Source organism: Vigna unguiculata, chromosome 4, assembly GCF_004118075.2.
Source record: "Vigna unguiculata cultivar IT97K-499-35 chromosome 4, ASM411807v1, whole genome shotgun sequence".
In the NCBI taxonomy this organism is placed as follows: domain Eukaryota; kingdom Viridiplantae; phylum Streptophyta; class Magnoliopsida; order Fabales; family Fabaceae; genus Vigna; species Vigna unguiculata.
This window is the reverse complement of record NC_040282.1, coordinates 40,029,553-40,049,706: the sequence shown is the minus strand read 5'-3', so window position 1 is coordinate 40,049,706 and position 20,154 is coordinate 40,029,553. Positions and strand designations below refer to the sequence as shown.

Below are 20,154 nucleotides of genomic sequence, written 5' to 3'. Positions count from 1 at the left end.
TTGTATAATTACTCATTTGGTACCCCAACTTTTTTGGAATTGTTCAATTTGGTACCCAATTTTTTTAAACGGTTTTATTTTAGTTACTTCTCTTAAACACTACTTAACATCATTTGACTTCTATTGAGATGGCACTGTGCAGCACATACAAGTGTAAAAAATTTAAAAATTTCAATTGTAAAACAATTGTAAAAAATTACAAAGGTAAAAAATGTAAAAAATAAAATAATTTAAGTATTCAGGTGAAATGATTTTATGTATATATTAAAAAAAGTTATTGTAACATGTATATATAAGTTATAATTAAGCTTATTTACTAATTTGGTCTCAAATTGGACAGGACAAAATTTGATCGTTTTAAATACTCAGTTCACCTGTACGGACACGCTGTTAACTCCAACTTAACTGGAGATGACCAAATTGAATCCTTTTAAATTATTGAGGTACTAAATTGAACAAACCAAAAGTATGAGGATCAAATTTTTAAATTATTGAGGTACTAAATTGAACAAACCAAAAGTATGAGATCAAATTGAACTTAACCAAAAAAATTGGGATACTAAATCAGTAATTATACATTCTTTTTAATATCTTTCAGATAAATTTTAATTATTATTTACTTTTATTTCCTATGTTATTTTTTTCTAAAGTAGACTCAGGTTTTTCAAAGTCAATTAATGAGTATGAACTTAGAGTTTCCAATGTATAGATGAGTATGAAATCAAGAAAGTTTCGAAAGAAAGTTTAAGTGAGTTTTAAACGTTAGAGTTTTGAGGGGAGGAATAGTTCATACCTAAGGACCACATATGCAATGGCTTCCACAAGAGCATATTCGGGACATTTTAAAAGCCTTTCATTTTCTATTTTCTATTTTCAGTAGTAGTGTACTATGCCTTTTAATTACACAAATAGTATTATTATTATTTTGTTCTCGATTACAATTTAATTCTTTGAGAACCGATTCCTCTGAATTTCGGATTGTTTTTGTTTTTCTTTTTTTCATTAATATAATAAATGAATAAATAAATATAATAATTATTTTAAAAAAATTAAATATATTTATTACAATGTGATAGATATATTAAATATTACAATTAAAATATAAATCATTTTAATAATTATTTAAAAAAGTAGTTGAAATTTACTTATTTGTTCATAATAAATATGAATGTTGTTTCGGTGCTTTTTAAAATAAAGAGTTCTTGTATCTTCCACGTGGAACTAATCAGAACATATCATATATGCCACGATCTCATGCTATCTTTTACCATTATTTTATTTATTTATTTACCTTTATAAAGGCTTAAATGTAATTTATTATAGGAAAATGATAATTTGGTGAAAAAAAATGGCAATATTTGACAAAGTCTATGTGGCAGTTCATTTATTTATTTTTTAATTTGCAGTTGACAAGGAAGAAGAGAAAACACGCGATTTAAAAATTTTAATTTCGAATGTCAAACTCTTTTGTGCTCGTTCTGCTCCGTTCTTTCTCACTCTTTCGTCTACACTGCTCCACCGCAAAGGTTTTCTTGTCTCTCTAGCATGGCTTCGATATTTAGGGTTTCTTTCATCACTATATGGTTGTGCCTTCGTCTCTTCCATTGTTTGTTCCTTCATTGACGAGTGTGTGGTGTACTTTGTTCCTCTGATCACTTTCACTTTTACAGCAAGTTCAAAGACATTTTAATGAAAGTGATCATAGGAACGAAGTGAGTTAGTTAGAGTGTAAGTGAAGAATGAAGGGTCAGCTATTATGTGAGTGAATATTCCGTGAGGGTTTAGTAGGGGTGACAATGTTGGCTTGGCTCGACAGATCGGTTTATAAGTCTGCCAAAATAACATGGGACGGACTAAGATATTGAGTTTGCTGGTTTGTAAAAGTCCGACACACATAGTCTGCAACTTGTGCGGGTTGGCTAGTTGACTCGCATAAAAAAACTTGTACTTGTGTGTGTCAGTCACTTTTCTTCTGAACTTCTGTATGAATGTTCCAAATGATTGTATGACTAAAAAATATAAGTATTATGTATTTTTGAATGTGCTAAAATTTGAAGAATACATTGTTCATGTTAAAGTATAAATATGAATATGATTAAAATATTGAATTATCAATTTATCAACATACAATTTGTGAAAAATCTAGCTCCCCTCACTTTAGGAGACAACCCAACAAACTCGAAAAGTCCTAAACTGTCTTCTAATTCGTGAAAGCTCTACCACAACCTAGGGACAACAAATAACAATTGGACCAAACCAAAGGAATCACTGGTTAGTAAGGAAGGAAAACAAAGACTCTGGGAGCACCCGCAACCCAAGAAAGATTTCATGCATTGTCCAAAACATAGTGGGTGTCGAAAAGACTGGATTTTCGAATTATCCGAATGGAGATTTTGTTCGATTGGACTGAAAAGTGAATTTTAAAACAATCGAGAAAACGTCATTTTTTCAGAAAATGATGGGATTTGGACAAGTTCACAAGTGAATATGAAGGTTTTTGAAGAGGAATATGTTTGAAAGAAAGGAGGATTTTCAAGTTTTTAAGCTCACATAGTGTTTTGGTTCTTTTAAATAAAATATTGTCATGTTTTAGAAAGGTTTTACAAATAGGAAAAAAAAGAACAGAAAATAAAAGTGATGTTTAAATTCTTTTTAAATAATATGTAAAATGTTGTAAATATATTAAGTATATAAAATGTAAAAGATGTAGACGATATTTAAATTTTTTGAAAATAATTAAAAGAATTGTACATATAACATTTTAAATTTATATTATAATGATTCAAGTATAATAATATCTAAAATTTTATGATAAATTACTTTTTATAAATAATGTATTAAAGTTATAATTATAACTGCGTAATATAATATAATATAATATATATAATTAATAAATAAATTTTAAAAAATATAAAATGAAACAAGTTTATTAAAAATAATAAGGTAAAGATTGTAAAAGCAAAATACCATCAGAATATATATTAAGTACGTGTACGTATAATATTTAAACGTGTATATATATATATATATATATATATATATATATATATATATATATATATATATATATATATATATATATATATATATATATAAAAGAAGTACATTTTTAAGAGTACAAAATTACTCACACATGCATATTTCTATATTTCTGTAGCACGAGATTAACTTTTGTAATGTCATTCAAAAATTTAAATAAGTCAATTCCACGTATCAATGTATAAGAGGTTCACAATGTAAACCCAAATAGAGTTGTGATGAGAGTTGTAAATAAAATGAGAGCTAACATAAAAGTGAAAGAAAAAAAGAAGAAAAGCTAAAAAGGATAATCATATCTAATGTCCTCCATGCTCATTCTTTCCGTTTTGACTACATGGATTCCCATTCCTTTGATGAGTGAGGTGTCACACATACCTTGATACGTAACCTCCACATGCTTCCACTCTTCTTCTAAAGGCATTTCCATCAGATCATCTTGGAAAGGTGTCACTCGTAGATCAAAGAGGTACACATGATCCAATTCCACAATCCCCTCTTCTCTCTTCAAATAACTATAAATATAAAAGCCTCGATATTGGCCATTGATCAACACCCTGGGGCTAACTGTTTCTGCATATTCAGGCTGCTGTAAAGCCAAAATAAAAAGACAAACAACTTTGGCGGGAAATTTATTACGAAACCAGAAAGAAATTGAAGGTCCCCGACCTTGTTTATCGAACCATCTTGGGATACTTCCTCCTGGAAAGATAAAATCAGTCTCTCTAGCCTCGTGAAGTTGCTGCTAGTCACAATTCATCAACAATTCAGTAAATCAACAATATATTATCAAATCAAATTCATTAAAAACAAGACAAAAACCTGATTTAAGAACATGCTTGAACTCGAGGAAGTCAATGATCTACATTCTATCGCCCTGAACGTTCTCAACTTCGGTGGAATCCCTCTAATTTCCTGTAGATACTTGCAATAACTCACATCAAGATCATCCAGGTGCTGAAATTCTTCGATGCACTCAGGAAGGAATGTGATATCAGTGTACGATAGGTTTAAAGACGTAATTGTGGTCAACTGCGTGAAACCTGCTGAAAAAATATCATCATTCATGTTGCAAGACGCAACCCCAAATGAACGTAGATTTAAAAATACCGTTGAGCCCACTTCTGTTAGGAATCCAAGTGTGAGTCTAAGTCCCACATTGACCAGAAATGAGAAAGTAGAGCACTATATAAGAATAAAGACCCATAAACCCATTGCCTTAAGGTTTTGGGTTGAGAGTGGTGTCAGTATCTTATGTGGTTAGGCTCAGATCTCATTGGTGTTGTTCTCCCCAGTGAAACCCCCCTCTGTAAAACCTGACAAGTGGTATCAGAGCCGATGGTTAAAACCGGCTTAGACGAGTGCAGGTCCCTGTATCGAAAGTCTAGAAATGAGAAAGTAGAGCACTATATAAGAATAAAGACCCATAAACCCATTGCCTTAAGGTTTTGGGTTGAAAGTGGTGTCAGTGTCTTATGGGTTGGGCTCGGTGAAACCCCTCTGTAAAACCTGACAACTTCTTCACCATCTTTTGAATTTATCCATTTCCACTCCTTGCATTCAAAAACTCTAAAATCAGTAAATGCGGGCGTCAAGACACTGCTATTTAACTGAAGGAAATCACAGTGAACGTATAATTCATGGAGTCCAGTAAGATTTTGAAATGAAACTGGCAACTCTTTTATGGGAAGTCCATCCAAACTAAGTTTCTTTATTTTTCCCGTCTTTCCTAATATTTCTGGAAAATTCTCAAGACTACAACAGTATGAAAGTTCAAGAATTTCAAGAGAGGGCAAGTTGAGAGGTGGAAATCTCTTTAGCTCCACGCAGTCTTCCGCAATCAATATTTTAAGTTTAGTCAGGAAACCAACTGAGTCGTCTACTGAAATTAAACTCGCACATTCTTTAAAAGAAAGCTTTTCCAAATTTGGGAGATGAGATACGTCAGGTATCTGTTCTAAAAGATCGCAGTAGTCAAAATTCAGTTCGGTCAGATTCTCGAACTTCTGCAAAGAAAATAATGAGAAAAAGAAATAAGAACATAATGAATAAATTAGAACTGTATTTACAAATTTGGCTCTTTTACACAAATGAGGTAATTCCTTTTTTAAATACGAAAATAGACAACTTTTAAACAAATTACCAATATGAAAAAATCGTATCAAACTCGTACAACTTCAATAAGAAGTCGTATCACTACGAATTCAGGAAATTAGACAAACTTACAAGTCATAAAAAAAACATTTTGTTCGTATCACTACAAAGACTTCAGAATAATATAAGAAGTCGTATGAGACAATAGGCATTTCAGAACAATTAAAAAAACATTAAAGTTGTAGGAGGCAATAGAGACTTTAGTTCGTATTCAAGTAATACGACTTCTTAGGAGTGAAGTTGTCCGAGTCAACTTCCCATATCTGTACTTTTTTTAAAAGTTGCCTATTAACAAAGGGAATTACCCCATTTGTCTCAAAAAGCCTAAAAATTTACAAGATGAGGAATATATTCCATAAACTTGCCTTTGATGAGCCAGGGAATTCAAATGACGTAAAATCACCGTCAGGTAACTTGCATATCAGAAGTTTGTTTGGATCAAAATTTGATGGAAAACAATTCGAAGGGTATCCATGCCATTCCAGCACTCTCAAACTTTCTGGTAAACAATTGGGACCTCCAGAAATTTTGCAATTTCTAATAATAAGTGCTTTAAGGTTTTTCATATTTCCAAAGGCGTTTCCATTCCAATCCAGTGTTTCTACTTCCTTATATATTGAGATATCAAGACATAGAATCTCAATCATGCTAGTTTCCTGTTAATGCAAAGAAGCACACATATCAAGTAGTTTTGTGTAACAAATCCAGAGAAATTGCAAATCATCTAGACAAAAATAACTAGGACAGAGATATATGATTAAAAAGAAACATATATCAATTTGGGAAACAAAAGCAATCATCCATGAGTCTCACTTACTGTGTTCTCCTTTAAATCTTGAATTATAACTTTAGGTAACGATATTCTCCTGCGCTTCCCTGACCCTTCAGGTGATTCTTGTCGGTCAATTTGTCTACCCATTTCCTCAATCAGGTCGTGTATTTCAACTGTACTCCACCGACCAATCTTTATGAGAGATTTGTCAACCAACACACTAATATGATATTTCATGCAGTCATCATAAATAGCTCCAAGAATATCTTCTACCTCTCCTAATGTATATCCTTTGAAGCAACAAGCTATGTCAAGAAAAACACTCTTCTCTTCTCTCTCCAGACCCTCAAAGCTTACTTTAAGTATCTCTATGATTTGATTGTTAGGAATTCTTTTATATTGATTGATAGCAGATTTCCATTTTTCTACACTTTTTTTAGCCAAGTTGGAACCTATTACTTCCAAAGCCAATGGAAGGCCAGAAGCATAAGTTACTGCATGATTCAAGACCTCCACGTAACTTGCATCAACCTGTTCCGTTTGGAAAGCTTTCCATGTAAGCAACCGAGAAGCATCATCTTTGTTCAATGTCATGACCTCATATGTTTCTTTGACATGATGAGATGCAAGCGGTTGTGTATCTCGAGTTGTGATGACGACTCTGCTGCCGGGACCAAACCAATCAGGGCTTCCAGCAAGTGCCTGCAACTGCTCGCACTTGTCAACGTCATCAAGAATCAAGAGAACCTTCTTTCGCTGCAACCTTCGTTGTATCATTGAAATTCCTTCGTGCTTACTTGCTAACTTGATGTCCTTCTCTCCAAGTATTTTTGAAAGAAGAATGCTTTGGAGGTGTTCCGGCCCATCCTTGTTTGATTTCTCTCGCACGTTTCCAAGAAAACAAGAACCATCAAAACAGCCTGCAATCAAATTATAAAGTGCTAAAGCTAGTGTTGTTTTTCCTACACCGCCCATTCCATGGATCCCTATCATGTGGAATCCATCACCACATTCAACATTTAGAAGCTTCCTTAATCGAAGCACTTGTGGCCCTAATCCAACAGTGTAATCCGCATGTAAACGAGCAGGATTAATCTTGTGGCAGACCTGGTCCACAACACTCCCAATAAACTTGTATTCGTACCCATCACTATTTCAAACAAAAAGGTTTAGTGAAACTAAAATTGTTATGAAATCAGAAAAAGTTAAATAATAAAAGAAGTAAAACTAAATCCAAGAAAAATTATGAAGTAAAAAGATGGGTAAGGTGGTGTACCCTTCTTCGAGCCATCTTCCATTTTTGCAACTTCTCCTTCTTATCTTGAACCTTCTCTGATGCTTAGTCAATGCTTCTCCATAACTACCTTTCTGGTGTCTCAGATCTGAAGGGTGCACCTTATAAAATACCGGTATAATAAGTAGCCCTTTATTCTTGCAGTCAAGGATGGCTGCAAGTTCATCCAAGCAGAAGGAGGAAGAAGCGTAGTTGTGAGAGAGCACAACGATGGCAATCCTAGACTCTTCAATTGCTTTCAGAAGTGCTGGTGTGATTTCATCTCCACGCTGAAGGTGCTCATCATCGATGAAAGTGTGAATTCCCCTGTCACGGAGAGCTTTGTAGAGATTGCCGGTGAAACCATAACGCGTGTCTTCCCCTCTAAAACTGAGGAACACATCGTACCTGAATGCAGGGGAACTTGGAATCGCCATTGGAACAAAATTTAGAGTGATAGTGGTGATCGTGTTGGAACAGTAAGTGGAATCAAACTTTGTATAAATATGAAATTAGAAGAGTAAAGCGTAAAGTAGACTCAAGTAGCGAAGAGTAATTAGCGTGAGTGGTGTTGAATGTTAAACGCGTTAAACTTTTGGAAAATATCTCTGTTGCTGTCTTTCTAGTGTGTTTCGGTTTTGGTCAATGCAAACACTAGTCAACAATAATGCTGAACTTATGTTCATCTTATAAAGATAATTAATATACTATAAACTCACATAATTAACTAAGTTGGTTACTTTACTTCATTTTCACTCTGTTAATTCTATCTATCCAAATCGTTCAGTTTAAATTGATTTGTGTTGATTAATTTGAATTTCTTTAATCCACATTTGTTCATAATGGTTTTAAAATATTTTTTTCGCACTATCTCTTACTTATATATAGAATAACTGTTTCTTTGTCACATTTATTATTTACTATTGGTTTTTTAGTTTTGTTCTCAATCTTAATTTTTCTTTTCTTTTTACTTACGTACTATTAAAATATTACTCATTTATTATGACACTGTTTATAATTACTTTTCTATCAATTTAAAACTCAATCTACCGAATAATATTTTAGAAAATAAAAAATAGTTTATCTCGAATATAAATATGGGTATATAATACTAAGCAATTTCGACTACGGCAAGTACACGTTAAACAGAGTTGTTTCTGTAATCAATTTCCATCTTTGTGGGTGAGAAAACAGAGTTGTTGAATAAAAATGTTGAATTCGACTACGGCAAGTACACGTTAAAGAAATAGCAGGACCACTGAAGCTTGAGTCCATGTTCTGATGTTCATGCTAACATATAATCATTTTTCAAACTTTGACAAATTAAAGTAAGATTTAATAAAAGCCTCTTGTCATTGCTTGTAAACTTTGTGTGGAACTTTTTCCACTCTTTTTTATGAAATACTAGAATGTGATTCAAATGGCATATGAATTACAAGTTATTATTTGAATTTGTTTTAGTGAGTCTTCTACAAATAACTCTTGAGTCTCATTATTTGTAATTTTGTTCGGTGAATAACAAGATTTCATTTCTCTCTTTCACTTTTCTCTTCTCTCTCGTTTGCTCTCTTATTGTTCTAACACTTTTTATGCTTTATACAAATTAAAAATACAATACATGTCCTACATAAAGTCCTTTTATATGAGTACAAAATCAGCACTCATGCTAACCTTTGTAATATGTTAATAAAATAAGTTACTAACAATTGGCATCAGAAAGCATTATTGTTGAGGGCCTTAAGAGTGGAGAGATAATACACCAGCACTTGTGAAGAAAAGTCCAAGGTTGCCATTAGTGTGTTCTCTACAAACCATGTTTCTTCTTTTTGTTTAGATGAACTTTCTATCATTCATCAACACATGTACCCAAAGATGGAATAAGACTCCTATTCAACAAAGCACTTCTGAGAGCCTGTGTCGTAGACTTCTTAAACAACGAAGTTTAGGAAAAACAACATATAAAATGGCATAGCGTTCTGTCCATAAATTTAGAAAATCACAATAATACTCTTGCATAGACAACTTATCTCGGTTGTAATTAGTTATTTTGGTTGTAAATGTGCTTTAAATAATCTAAATTTGTTGAGCAGCTTCATCCTTAAATGGCGGCGTTATCCAATTCAAGTGATCCATAATTCTTTTCCTTTAACATAAATCTTGAATTAAAATTTCCGAACAAAATAATTCTTGTCGGAGAATACCAAAATTATCTTTCTCTAGAACTAGATTGAAACAAAATAACAAATATAGGAATCAAATCGAGATTTTTCACATAAATAATTGACATGTGACATAATCATATTTTGACACGTGGCATATTTTTTTTTAATTTTAAAATTAAAAAAAATTAAAAAAAATTAAAAAAATCACAAGCTAACACGTGACAAAACTCTAATTTTATATGTGTCAGCTGTTTTTTTTTTCAAGAAAATAAAAAGTAACAAAAAAAGTAAAAAACTAAAAAAACCACGAGCTGACACATGCAGCACACAGTTAACGTCGTCAATGATGCCCTAATAGAAAGGACAAAATTGGAACAAATTTTCAAAAAATAGGACCCAATTGAGATAATTTAGAAGTTGATGATCTAATTGAGATTTTGTAACGAAAACGAGAACCTACCGTGTGATTAAACCAACTTTTAACCTTGAACCAATTCTGAATAATGAAGAGTAAGCCCAAGTTGACATATTTTAATAAAAATAAATAATTTTATCTTGTAAATTTTTAATATTTAAAACTATGGCAATGATTATAAGACAAAATTAAACGGCAAAACAAGACTAAGTTGATTTTAAAAGATGTAATTTTATGAAATAATTAATCGTTTTAAAATATTTAAAAATAAACGTTTTTTGAATGTTAGCAATGGCAAGAAAACTATTTATACAAAAAAGTTTTTTCAGATCGATTGAATTCAACTATAATTATTTATCAACTCTCTATTTCTGTCATAAGCATCCATCCTACTAAATAATGCAAACTTTATTGACAGATAATTTTTTTAAAATAATATAAAATGAGGTAACAAAAAATTAAAAGTCATGTCACTAGAAGAAAAATCCATTTCTAGACCACTTTAACATATTGATTTGTTTGAATCTTCTACGACATTGCAATAATTAAGAACAATTATAGTTTACTCAAGACAAATTATAGTTTCTGAGATTTTATTGTAAACAATTTTCCTACTCAAAACACATAAGCCCACAAGATTTTTTAAAACAAAAAATAAAAAATTCACTGTGCAATGACATTAATAAACGCATAGTGTCAACTGGGTGTACAAAAAAACCAATGCTACCCTAAGAAAAAGGCTAAAACCTGAGATTGAAAACGCAAAGTGATGAAAGATTTACAAAATCCAAATGGATCAACAATGTCAAAAATAAAATGAGAGCAAACAAAAAGCGAAAAAAGAAAGGAAGAAAAGTTACAGAGAAGTTGCATGGCCACACTTTTGTGGTGGTGTTAGGATCATCATATCTAATGTCCTCCATGCCCCTTCTTTCCGATTTGACTATATGGATTCCCATTGCTTTGATGAATGAGTTAATAAGCAAACCTTGGTATGTAATCTCCACATGCTTCCACTCCTTTTCTGAAGCCATTTTCATCAGATCTTCAGAGAACGGTAACACATGTAGATCAAAGAGCTGCATATGATCCAATTCCGCCATTACCTCATGCATATAATAACCAGCTTTATATCCTTGAACTTTGCCATTGATTAACACCACGGGTCTAACCAAGTGATAAATGATATCATTCCGTACAGATGCAATAAAGAAACAAAGGACTTTGGGAGGGAATTGATTACGAAACCAGAAAGAAATTGAAGGTCCCCAGCTTTCTTTATCCAACCACTCGGGAATACTTCCTCCTGGAAGCACAAAATCAGTCTTTCCAGCCTCGTGAAGTTGCTGCAAGCCACAGTTCATTGAAAATTCATTAAATGAACTATAGATTATCAAATCAAATTCATTAAAAACAAGACAAAAACCTGATTTAAGAACATGCTTGAACTTAAGAAAAAATATCATCATTCAGGTCACAATGCTTAACCTCAAACGAACGTAGAGTTGAAGATACCCTTGAGCCCACTTCTTCACCATCTTTTGAATTTATCCATTTCCACTCCTTGCATCCATTAGCGAAAAAACCAGTCAACGAAGACGTCAAGACACTGCTATTTAACTGAAGAAAATCACATTCCGCGTATAACTCATGGAGTCCGGTAAGATGTTGAAATGAAACTGGCAACTCTTCTATGCCAACTTTAAACAAAAAAGGTTCCCTTATGTTTCCCATCTTTCCTAATATTTCTGGAAAATTCTCAAGACTGTAACAATGTGAAAGTTGAAGTACTTTAAGAGAGGGCAAGTTGAGAGGTGGAAATCTCCTAAGCTTCGTGCAGTGTTGAGCTTTCAATATTTTAAGTTTATTCAAAAAACCAATTGAGTCGTCAACTGCAATTACTCTCTCACACCGTTCAAAGGAAAGTTTCTCCAGATTTGGGAGATCAGATACGTCAGGTATCCGTGTTAAAATTTTGCAATTGTCAAAGTTCAATTCGGTTAAATTCTTGAACTTCTGCAAAGAAAATAATGGGAAGAAAGAATAAGAACAATATGAATAATTTAAAAATGTATTTATCAATTTACAAGACAGAATTTATTCTCTAAACTTGCCTTTGATGAACCATTGAACCCAAATGACGTAAAAGAACTGTTAGGCAACTTGCATGTCACAAGTTTGTTTGGATGAGAATTTGAAGGTAAACAATTTGAAGGGTATCCATGCCATTCCAGTATTCTCAAACTTTCTGGAAAATAATTGGGACCTTTGGAAAATTTCCCATTTCTAATGATAAGTATTTTAAGGTTTTTCATCCTCCTGAAGGCGTTGGCATTCCATTCTAGCGTTTCTTCTTTCTCAGATATAGACAAATCCAGGCATAGGATTTCAGTTTCGCTAGTTCCCTGTTAATGAAAAGAGCCACACAAATCAACTAGTTTTGTCAGTAGAAATTGTAAATAATCTAGAAAAAGAAAAACTACGAAAGAGATATATGATTAAAAAGAAAAATATATCAATTTGAGAAACAAAACCAATCATCTATGAGTCTCACTTACTGTGTTGTCCATTAAAACTTGAATTATATCTTTAGGTAACCATAATCTCCTGCCCTTTCCTGGCTTTTTCGATGATTCTCTCTGGTCAATTTGTTTACCCATGTCCCCAATTAAATCATGCATTACAATTATACCAGGGTAATTAATCTTAATGAGAGATTTTTGAACCAACACCCCAATATGATATTTCATGCAGTCATCGTAGAGAGCACGAAGCATAACCTCAACCTTTGTCAGTTCATATCCTTCGAAGCAACAAGCAATGTCAAGAAAAACACACTTCTCTTCTTCCTCTAAAGCATCGAAGCTTACTTTAAGAATCTCTTGGATTTTATTGTTAGGAATTCTTTTATATTGATTGATAGCAGATTTCCACTGTTCCACACTTTTTGCAAACAGATTGGAACCAATTACTTCCAAAGCCAATGGAAGGCCAGAAGCATAAGTTACTACATCATTCAACACCTCCATGTAACTTGGATCAACCTGTTCTGTTTTGAAAGCTTTCCATGTAAGCAATTGAAGAGCGTCCTTTGCATCCAATGTGTCGACCTCATATGTTCCTTTGACCTGATGAGATGCAAGCAGTTGTGTATCTCTAGTTGTGATGATGACTCTGCTGCCGGGACCAAACCAATCAGGGCTTCCCGTCAGAGCCTGTAACTGCTCGCACCTGTCAACGTCATCAAGAATCAACAGAACCTTCTTTCGTTGCAACCTTTGTTGTTGTTGGATATTTAGAGGAGGAAGATTATAGAACCAGATGACAGAATAATAAAAGAGAGAGAGCTTACTTTATTTTTGTTCTCCTCACACACACTTTTTCTTAAAATGCTGAACAATACAATGTTTATATATAAAAAAAACTTGGCTAACTATCTCCACTAACCACGTCTAACAATCCTACATTAGTGGTGCTAAGAATAACTTAAAAACTGAATCTTAAATTGCTCCTAACTAATAGCCGAAAAACCTGCAACAGACTTTTGACAAAGTCTTCCAACAAGGTCACTAATTTTCTCTGACTTTTATTCTGCTTCTTACGTGTGCACATATGAGCTTGAATTATATTGCAACAGTTGTATCATTGAAATCCCTTGATGCTCACTTGTTAAGTTGATGTCCTTCGCTCCAAGTAGGTTCGAAAGAATAATGCTTTGGAGGTGTTCCAGCCCATGCTTTTTTGATTTCTCTCTCACGTTTTGAACAAAACAAGAACTATCAAAATAGTCAGCAATCAAATTATAAAGTGCTAAAGCGAGGGTTGTTTTTCCTACGCCACCCATTCCATGGATCCCTATCATGTGGAATCCATCACCACATTCAACGTTTAGAAGCTTTTTTAGTTCCAGCACTTGTGGCCCTAGTCCAACAGGGTAATCCGCAACATGTAAACGAGCAGGATTAATCTTGTGGCAGACCCGGTCCACAACACTCTCAATAAACTTGTATTCGTATCCATCACTATTTCAAACAAAAAGGGTTAGTGAAGTTAAATTTTTTATGAAATCAGAAAATTGTAATTTGTTTTAAAACCAGAAAAATAAAAAACAGAGAAGAAGGTTTTTGTGAAGTTGCAAAATGTTTCTTTCTAATTAATACGCACGGTACATATGTAAATCTGAAAAAAATAAATATCTCTACTTCTTACCATTCAACTAACTTTTTCCACTAAAAGGTTTGTCATTAAATTGAATCTGACAGGATAGAACAGAAAATAATTTGTACGGTAAAGGTTAACAAGAATTTTAACGTTAAATCATTAGAGAAGTAAAACTTAATCCAAGAAAGTTATGGTAAGGTGGTGTACGCGTCTTTGAAATGATAGCCAGACAAATCAGCTACTTGACGCAGAGCCATCTTCCATTTCTGCAACTTTTCCTTATCTTTGAACCTTCTCTGATGTTTAGTTAATTCTTCTCCATAACTACCTCTCTGGTGTCTGACATCAGAAGGTTGAACCTTATAGAAGACCGGTAAAACCAAGTGTCCTTGGGTGTGGCAGTGAAGGATGGTTGCGAGTTCATCCAAGCAGAAGGAGGAAGAAGCATAGTTTTGAGAGAGCACAACTATGGCAATCCTAGACTCTTCAATTGCCTTTCGAAGTGATGGTGTGATTTCCTCCCCTCTCTGAAGATCCTCATCATCGATGAAAGTATGAATTCCCCTGTTACAAAGAGCTTTGTAGAGATTGCCAGTGAAACCATGACGCGTGTCTTCCCCTCTAAAGCTGAGGAACACATCATATCGGAATCTTGGAGTCGCCATTGGAACAAAGTTTAGAGTGATAATAATAAGCGTGTTGGGACTGTAAATGCAATCAAACTTCGAATAAATATGAAATTACAAGAGTAAAGTGTAATGTAAAGGGATGTACCAAACCATAATCAACGTGTGATCTTGCGAACATTAAACGCGTGAAACTTTTGAAAAATAATGTTTTTCCTCTCTTTCTAGTTTACTTCACTTTTGGGTCAATGCTTAGAATTGTGGTTCATTTTATAAACATTATACACTTAAAACCACATAATTAACTGTGTTGGTTGTTTCACTTAATTTTCATTTCTTAATTGGATATTTGTAGTGATGTTTTTCACAACTATATTTCCTGTAATATTAAATTTATTTCTACATTAGTGGTATGCTCAACTTAATTGTTAATTTTTTTTTCATTTACTTTTTTTTTCAATCACTGTCTCTTCTCTCCTTACTCTCACTCCCGTGTATTCTAAGGATGACTATACGTTTATTATTTCATGATTTATGAATAATTTTCAATCAATTTAAAAGTTATAATTATGATTTTTTTTTTCTTAATCCAAAATTACGAGGACATCTCATACTTTACCCAATTTGCTCTTAAAATGTTCCTTTTCTTTGTACCTGGTTCTCACGCGGATGAACATTCGAGTTTCCTACGAAGCATCGTATGTTTATTTTTTCCATGTCATAGTGTAACGTCTTCGCCTTCTGCCTCCATTGCCAATTTTGTGCAATAAACTATAGCAGCTGGAACTATGTTGTATATTAAACTGAAGAAGAAACCTTGCTTCTACCCTTATTTAATTAAGATTTTTAAATGAAAACAGTGAAAGCCACCTTAATAAAAATAAGAGAAATCAAATATAAATTATTAATCCGTATTAATTTCCAAATCATAGGATGTTTTGTTGCAATAAGCGGTGAAAGAAAGAAAAAATAGTGATAATTTTTAGCACGTTGGAACTGTAAGTGGAATCAAACTTTGAACAAATATGAAATTATGAGAGTGAAGTGCGTGGGACCTATCATCACCCATTTGTGTAAGCAATTGTGTTCACTTTTGGAAAATAGGTCTTCACTTTTTTTGTCAATTCTTAAAATTGTGGTACATCATTATGATAAAAGAAATAATTAAAAAAGACCAAAAGAGTTATGTATATACCTTTTTATGGTACATACACCCTTTTAGTCGATATATCATACCAAAAAGTGATTAATATATCTTTGGGTTTATTTCACGTATTGATTGACAAGACCGACTAATACACTTTTGAACTGATTGACAAAATCGATCTTGGACCGATCTTTACTGGCAAGACTGATCAGTTGCAAGATAATAATATCACTTCTTTATTAATAGAAAATATAAATTTATTAAATACTTAATATAAATAATAAAAATTTATTAGAATTCTCAAATTTAGCATGATTTAAAAATCAAGCCAATAAGATGAGAGCTAATAAAAAAAGAAAAGGTAAAAAAAAACAGTTGTATGGCCACACACTATTGTGGTGGTGTGAGGATTATCATATGGAATGTCCTTCTTTCCGTTTTAACTACACGGATTTCCATTGCTTTGATGAATTAGGTATGAAACAAATCTTGGAATGTAATCTCCACATGCTTCCACTCTTATTCTATAGTCTATCCAATTTTATAGTCATATGAACCTGTAGTACAGCAACATAATAAGACAAAGAACTTTGGGAGGGAATTTATCACGAAACCAGAGAGAAATTGAAATAAAGGCAAAACCAGATTTAACAATATGCTTGAACCCAGTAAGATTAGGAAATGAAACTGGGAATTCTTCTATGGGAAGTTCTACAAAGAAAGTTCCCTTATGTTTCCCATCTTTCCTTATATCTCACACATTACTCAATTTACGCGGATGAAACTTCTCTCAATAAATAAATAATCCCTATTCATTTCCAAATCATACGTTGGTTTGTTGGAATAAGCTGTGAAAGAAAGAAAAAATAGTGTAAGATAAAATAAATGCCTTTCATATCTTGATGACTGCATCTAGACCATAATGATAAGTCATGCAAATTGCAGATTTGAAAGAGAGGGAAAAAAAACTGTCAAATGTTCAGTATAGTAGAAAGTGAGAAATATGGAATATCCCAAAAAAAAAAAAAAAAACTATTGTTCATTTTCATTTCACATAATACAATAGTCTTGTAATAGCCTTAACGCAAGGGATTGTGAAGTTATATTCTTGAAAACTCCGTCCTTGCAGGCTCTTGACTTTGGACCACTAAATCAGGAAGGTGTGAATTATTTTTTAAACCAAACATGGCTCCAATGCAACATAGTTACATAATAAATAAGTGCATTTTCATTGAAGGTTGGTCAAGGAGTGTTAATAACACATGGCTCCAATGTTACATAGTTATGTAATAAATAAGTGCATATTCATTGAAGGTTGGTCCAAGAGTGTTACTAACTAAACTAAACATGGCTCCAATGTTACATAGTTATGTAATAAATAAGTGCATATCCGTTGAAGTTTGGTCCAGGAATTTTAATAAATAGAGTAAACATAGCTCCAATGTTACATGGTTATGTAATAAATAAATGCATATTTGTTGAAGTTTGGTCCAAGAGTGCAACTAAAACTTTGTCGTTAATGGCTATAATATCACTTTCCCAAGCATTCAGCTACGATGTGTTCCTGAATTTCAGAGGCTCAGACACGCGCCAAGGTTTTACTGGCTATCTCCACAAAGCTCTTCATGACATGGGAATCCACGTTTTCATTGATGATGAGGGCATTCAGAGTGGAAAGGTAATAACACCAGAACTTAAAGTCTGTTTAGATGAACTTGCAGTCATTCTTGAAACCAACCCTCTACTTTGTGAAAAAAAACTTTATTCATCTCTTCTTGTTGTCTCATACAATACACGATACAATTTATATACTTGACCGTTGTACTCAAAACAGCTATAAAACAGCTATAAACGGCTAGTGCATTAACTACTCACAACGGCTAATTTCTTACAACAGCTAGTTACCCATAATGGCTAGTTTATTAAAAACCCAACAGGAATGGACTCTTGGTGTTGCTTGTCTTTTACAAGGTGCCTCCTTGTCATGTCAGACACCAACAACGAAGTTATGGAGAAGCAATGGCCAGACTAGAGAAAAGGCTTCTTGAGGAACATAACATGGAGAATTTGAAGATGGCACCGAAAGAAGTAGCTAGCCATTCATGATGAAAGAGTTAGAGTTCATTACTTGATTGAGGACATGTGTAAAGAAAACTGACCATCAGCAATCACCGAGAGAGCCAGGGAAGCGCAGGAGATTATGGTTACAGGAATATATAATTCAGGTTCTGAAAGACCACTAGGTGAGTGACTGACTTGTGAATGGTTTTGTTTCATCTATTTTCTGTCTATTGAATTTTTTCATCACAGTAGTCTTTTTTCTTACAATCTTTAAAATTTTCTCAATAATTAATGTCTTACATATATTTGTATTGTGGTTGATTCGTGCATTTTGCTATAATAGGGAACTAGTGAAATCAAAATTATCTTTCTGGATTTCCCCATATCCGACATCCAAGTAGTAGAATGGGATGGAGACGCTTTCATAGAGATGAAAAGCCTTAAAATACTTATTGTTAGTGATATTCTAAAAGTGATGTTTGCATGTATTGTTAGTGGTATTCAAAGATTTCACTTCTTATACAATATAGTTTGTACTCATTTTGCAGTGTAGTTCAAAAATATTTTCAGAGCATAGAAACTAGAGAAGAGACACCTCTATTTATAGGAGCTACCCCAATTTCATGTTCACGAAGCCCACCTGCATAGCGTACCACATTTAAGTCCTTAAGAATAGTGTCCACTTACATAACTATAAATCATTTTGTCAAGCCCTAACCATGATGCTAATTCACTCCTGAGTTTGATCACACATAGTTTGTGTTTACTTGTATGGCTATTTAAGATGAATGTCTTTGTATTACATGACAGCTGATTTGTTTTAGACTTTAGATGTGGAATTCCAATTTCTCTGACAACATGTCCATTAAACTAAAAAATGATTTCATAATAATTCCATTCACCATAGAATTAAACTAATCATAATAACAAAGGATGAAAACAATGACACAACATTCTTTTCCTGGTTCACTAGTTTACATTCTGCAACTTCTCCTTATCTTTAAACATTATCTGATGCTTATTCAATGCTTCTCCATAACAACCTCTGTGATGTCTAACATCAGAAGTTGACCTTATAAAAGAGCGGTATAACCAACAATCCTTTGGTCTGGCAGTGTAGGATTGTTGCAAGCTCATTCAAGCAGAAGGAGGAAGAAGCATAGTTTGTAGAGAGCACAACGATGGCAATCCTAGACTCTTCAATTGCTTTCATAAGTGCTGCTGTGATTTCATCTCCACGCTGAAGTTCCTCATCATCGATGAAAGCGTGAATTCCCCTGTCACGCAGAGCTTTGTAGAGATTGCCAGTGAAACCATAACGCGTGTCTTCCCCTCTGAAGCTTAGGAACACATCATATCCGAATCTTTGAGTCGCCATTGGAACAAAGTTTAGAGGGATAATGCTGAGCGTGTTCATACTGAGTGGAATCAAACTATGAAATAAATATGAAACATGCGTGGGACCTGTCGCACCTTATATCTCCTCCAAACACTTTTATGGCCTCTTTGCAACAACATTGTAGACACAGGATGCCTTTTCAAAACATAATAAATAAATAGAGTACGAACATGATTTTGCTGCAATTTTAGTTGTTGTGCTTTAAGATATTAAAGAGTAATAAACTCAATTTTTTAAAAAGCGAAATTGTTTTAATTTCAAAGTTTTAGATATTAATGTTTTTCTATGCATAATTTTTGTTTTTAATGTACCAATTTCTATTTTTATTATTTGAATATAAAATTTTAAAGTGAAGTAGATTTATGGCCAGTGGTGAGAAAAAAAAAAAAACACCCTTGCTGGCCAAAAATGCTAGAGTGTCATTTTCAAGTGGTTTTATAGTTGAAATCCTTGATGAGTGGGAAAAATTTGGATCAAGACTTAGTCAAATCTCATCAATACTCCATCACATTGGTTAGTTATTTATGTTTGTTCGTTCAAATGTGTAGTAAGTTATTACATATATAATAAGATATTATTTCTTAATTTTATACTTAATTAACAAGTTCTACTAATAAGAGAAGAAAAGGTCTTCTTGTGACTTGAGATATGAGGAGCGTTTGCCTATTAAACTTAATGTGGGAATATTTGCTAGGAATACACACCTAACATCCCTAATTCTTACTAAATGGAAAGGATCGAAAGAACATTGGGAACACATGTGAAAAACAATTTTGGTATTTCATTTCACTAACTTTTACCTTTGATTATATATATTACTTAAATTTTAATATCTTTGTGGGTCATAAAACAGAGTCGTGAAGTAAAAATGTCCAGTTATACTACTGCAACGCGTTAAATAATAGCAGGAACACCATAGGAGCTTGAGTCCTTGTTCATGCTAACGTA

At 33.1% G+C, this 20,154-nt stretch overlaps 1 protein-coding gene and 1 pseudogene across 1 annotated transcript; both read right to left on the bottom strand.

Moving 5' to 3' along the window:
* Positions 1 to 3,179: 3,179 nt before the first annotated feature.
* Positions 3,180 to 7,785, bottom strand: LOC114182236 (annotated as a pseudogene).
* A 2,629-nt stretch (positions 7,786 to 10,414) lies between these two features.
* LOC114182237 (TMV resistance protein N-like) lies at positions 10,415 to 14,837 on the bottom strand. Its single transcript, XM_028069053.1, has 6 exons — positions 14,181 to 14,837; positions 13,445 to 13,834; positions 12,371 to 13,088; positions 11,927 to 12,217; positions 11,301 to 11,828; positions 10,415 to 11,158 (listed from the first exon to the last, which is right to left on the bottom strand). Exons 1-6 carry the CDS (start codon positions 14,636 to 14,638, stop codon positions 10,553 to 10,555), a joined length of 2,991 nt encoding a protein of 996 aa, XP_027924854.1. The 5' UTR covers positions 14,639 to 14,837; the 3' UTR covers positions 10,415 to 10,552.
* Between the last annotated feature and the right edge of the window lie 5,317 nt (positions 14,838 to 20,154).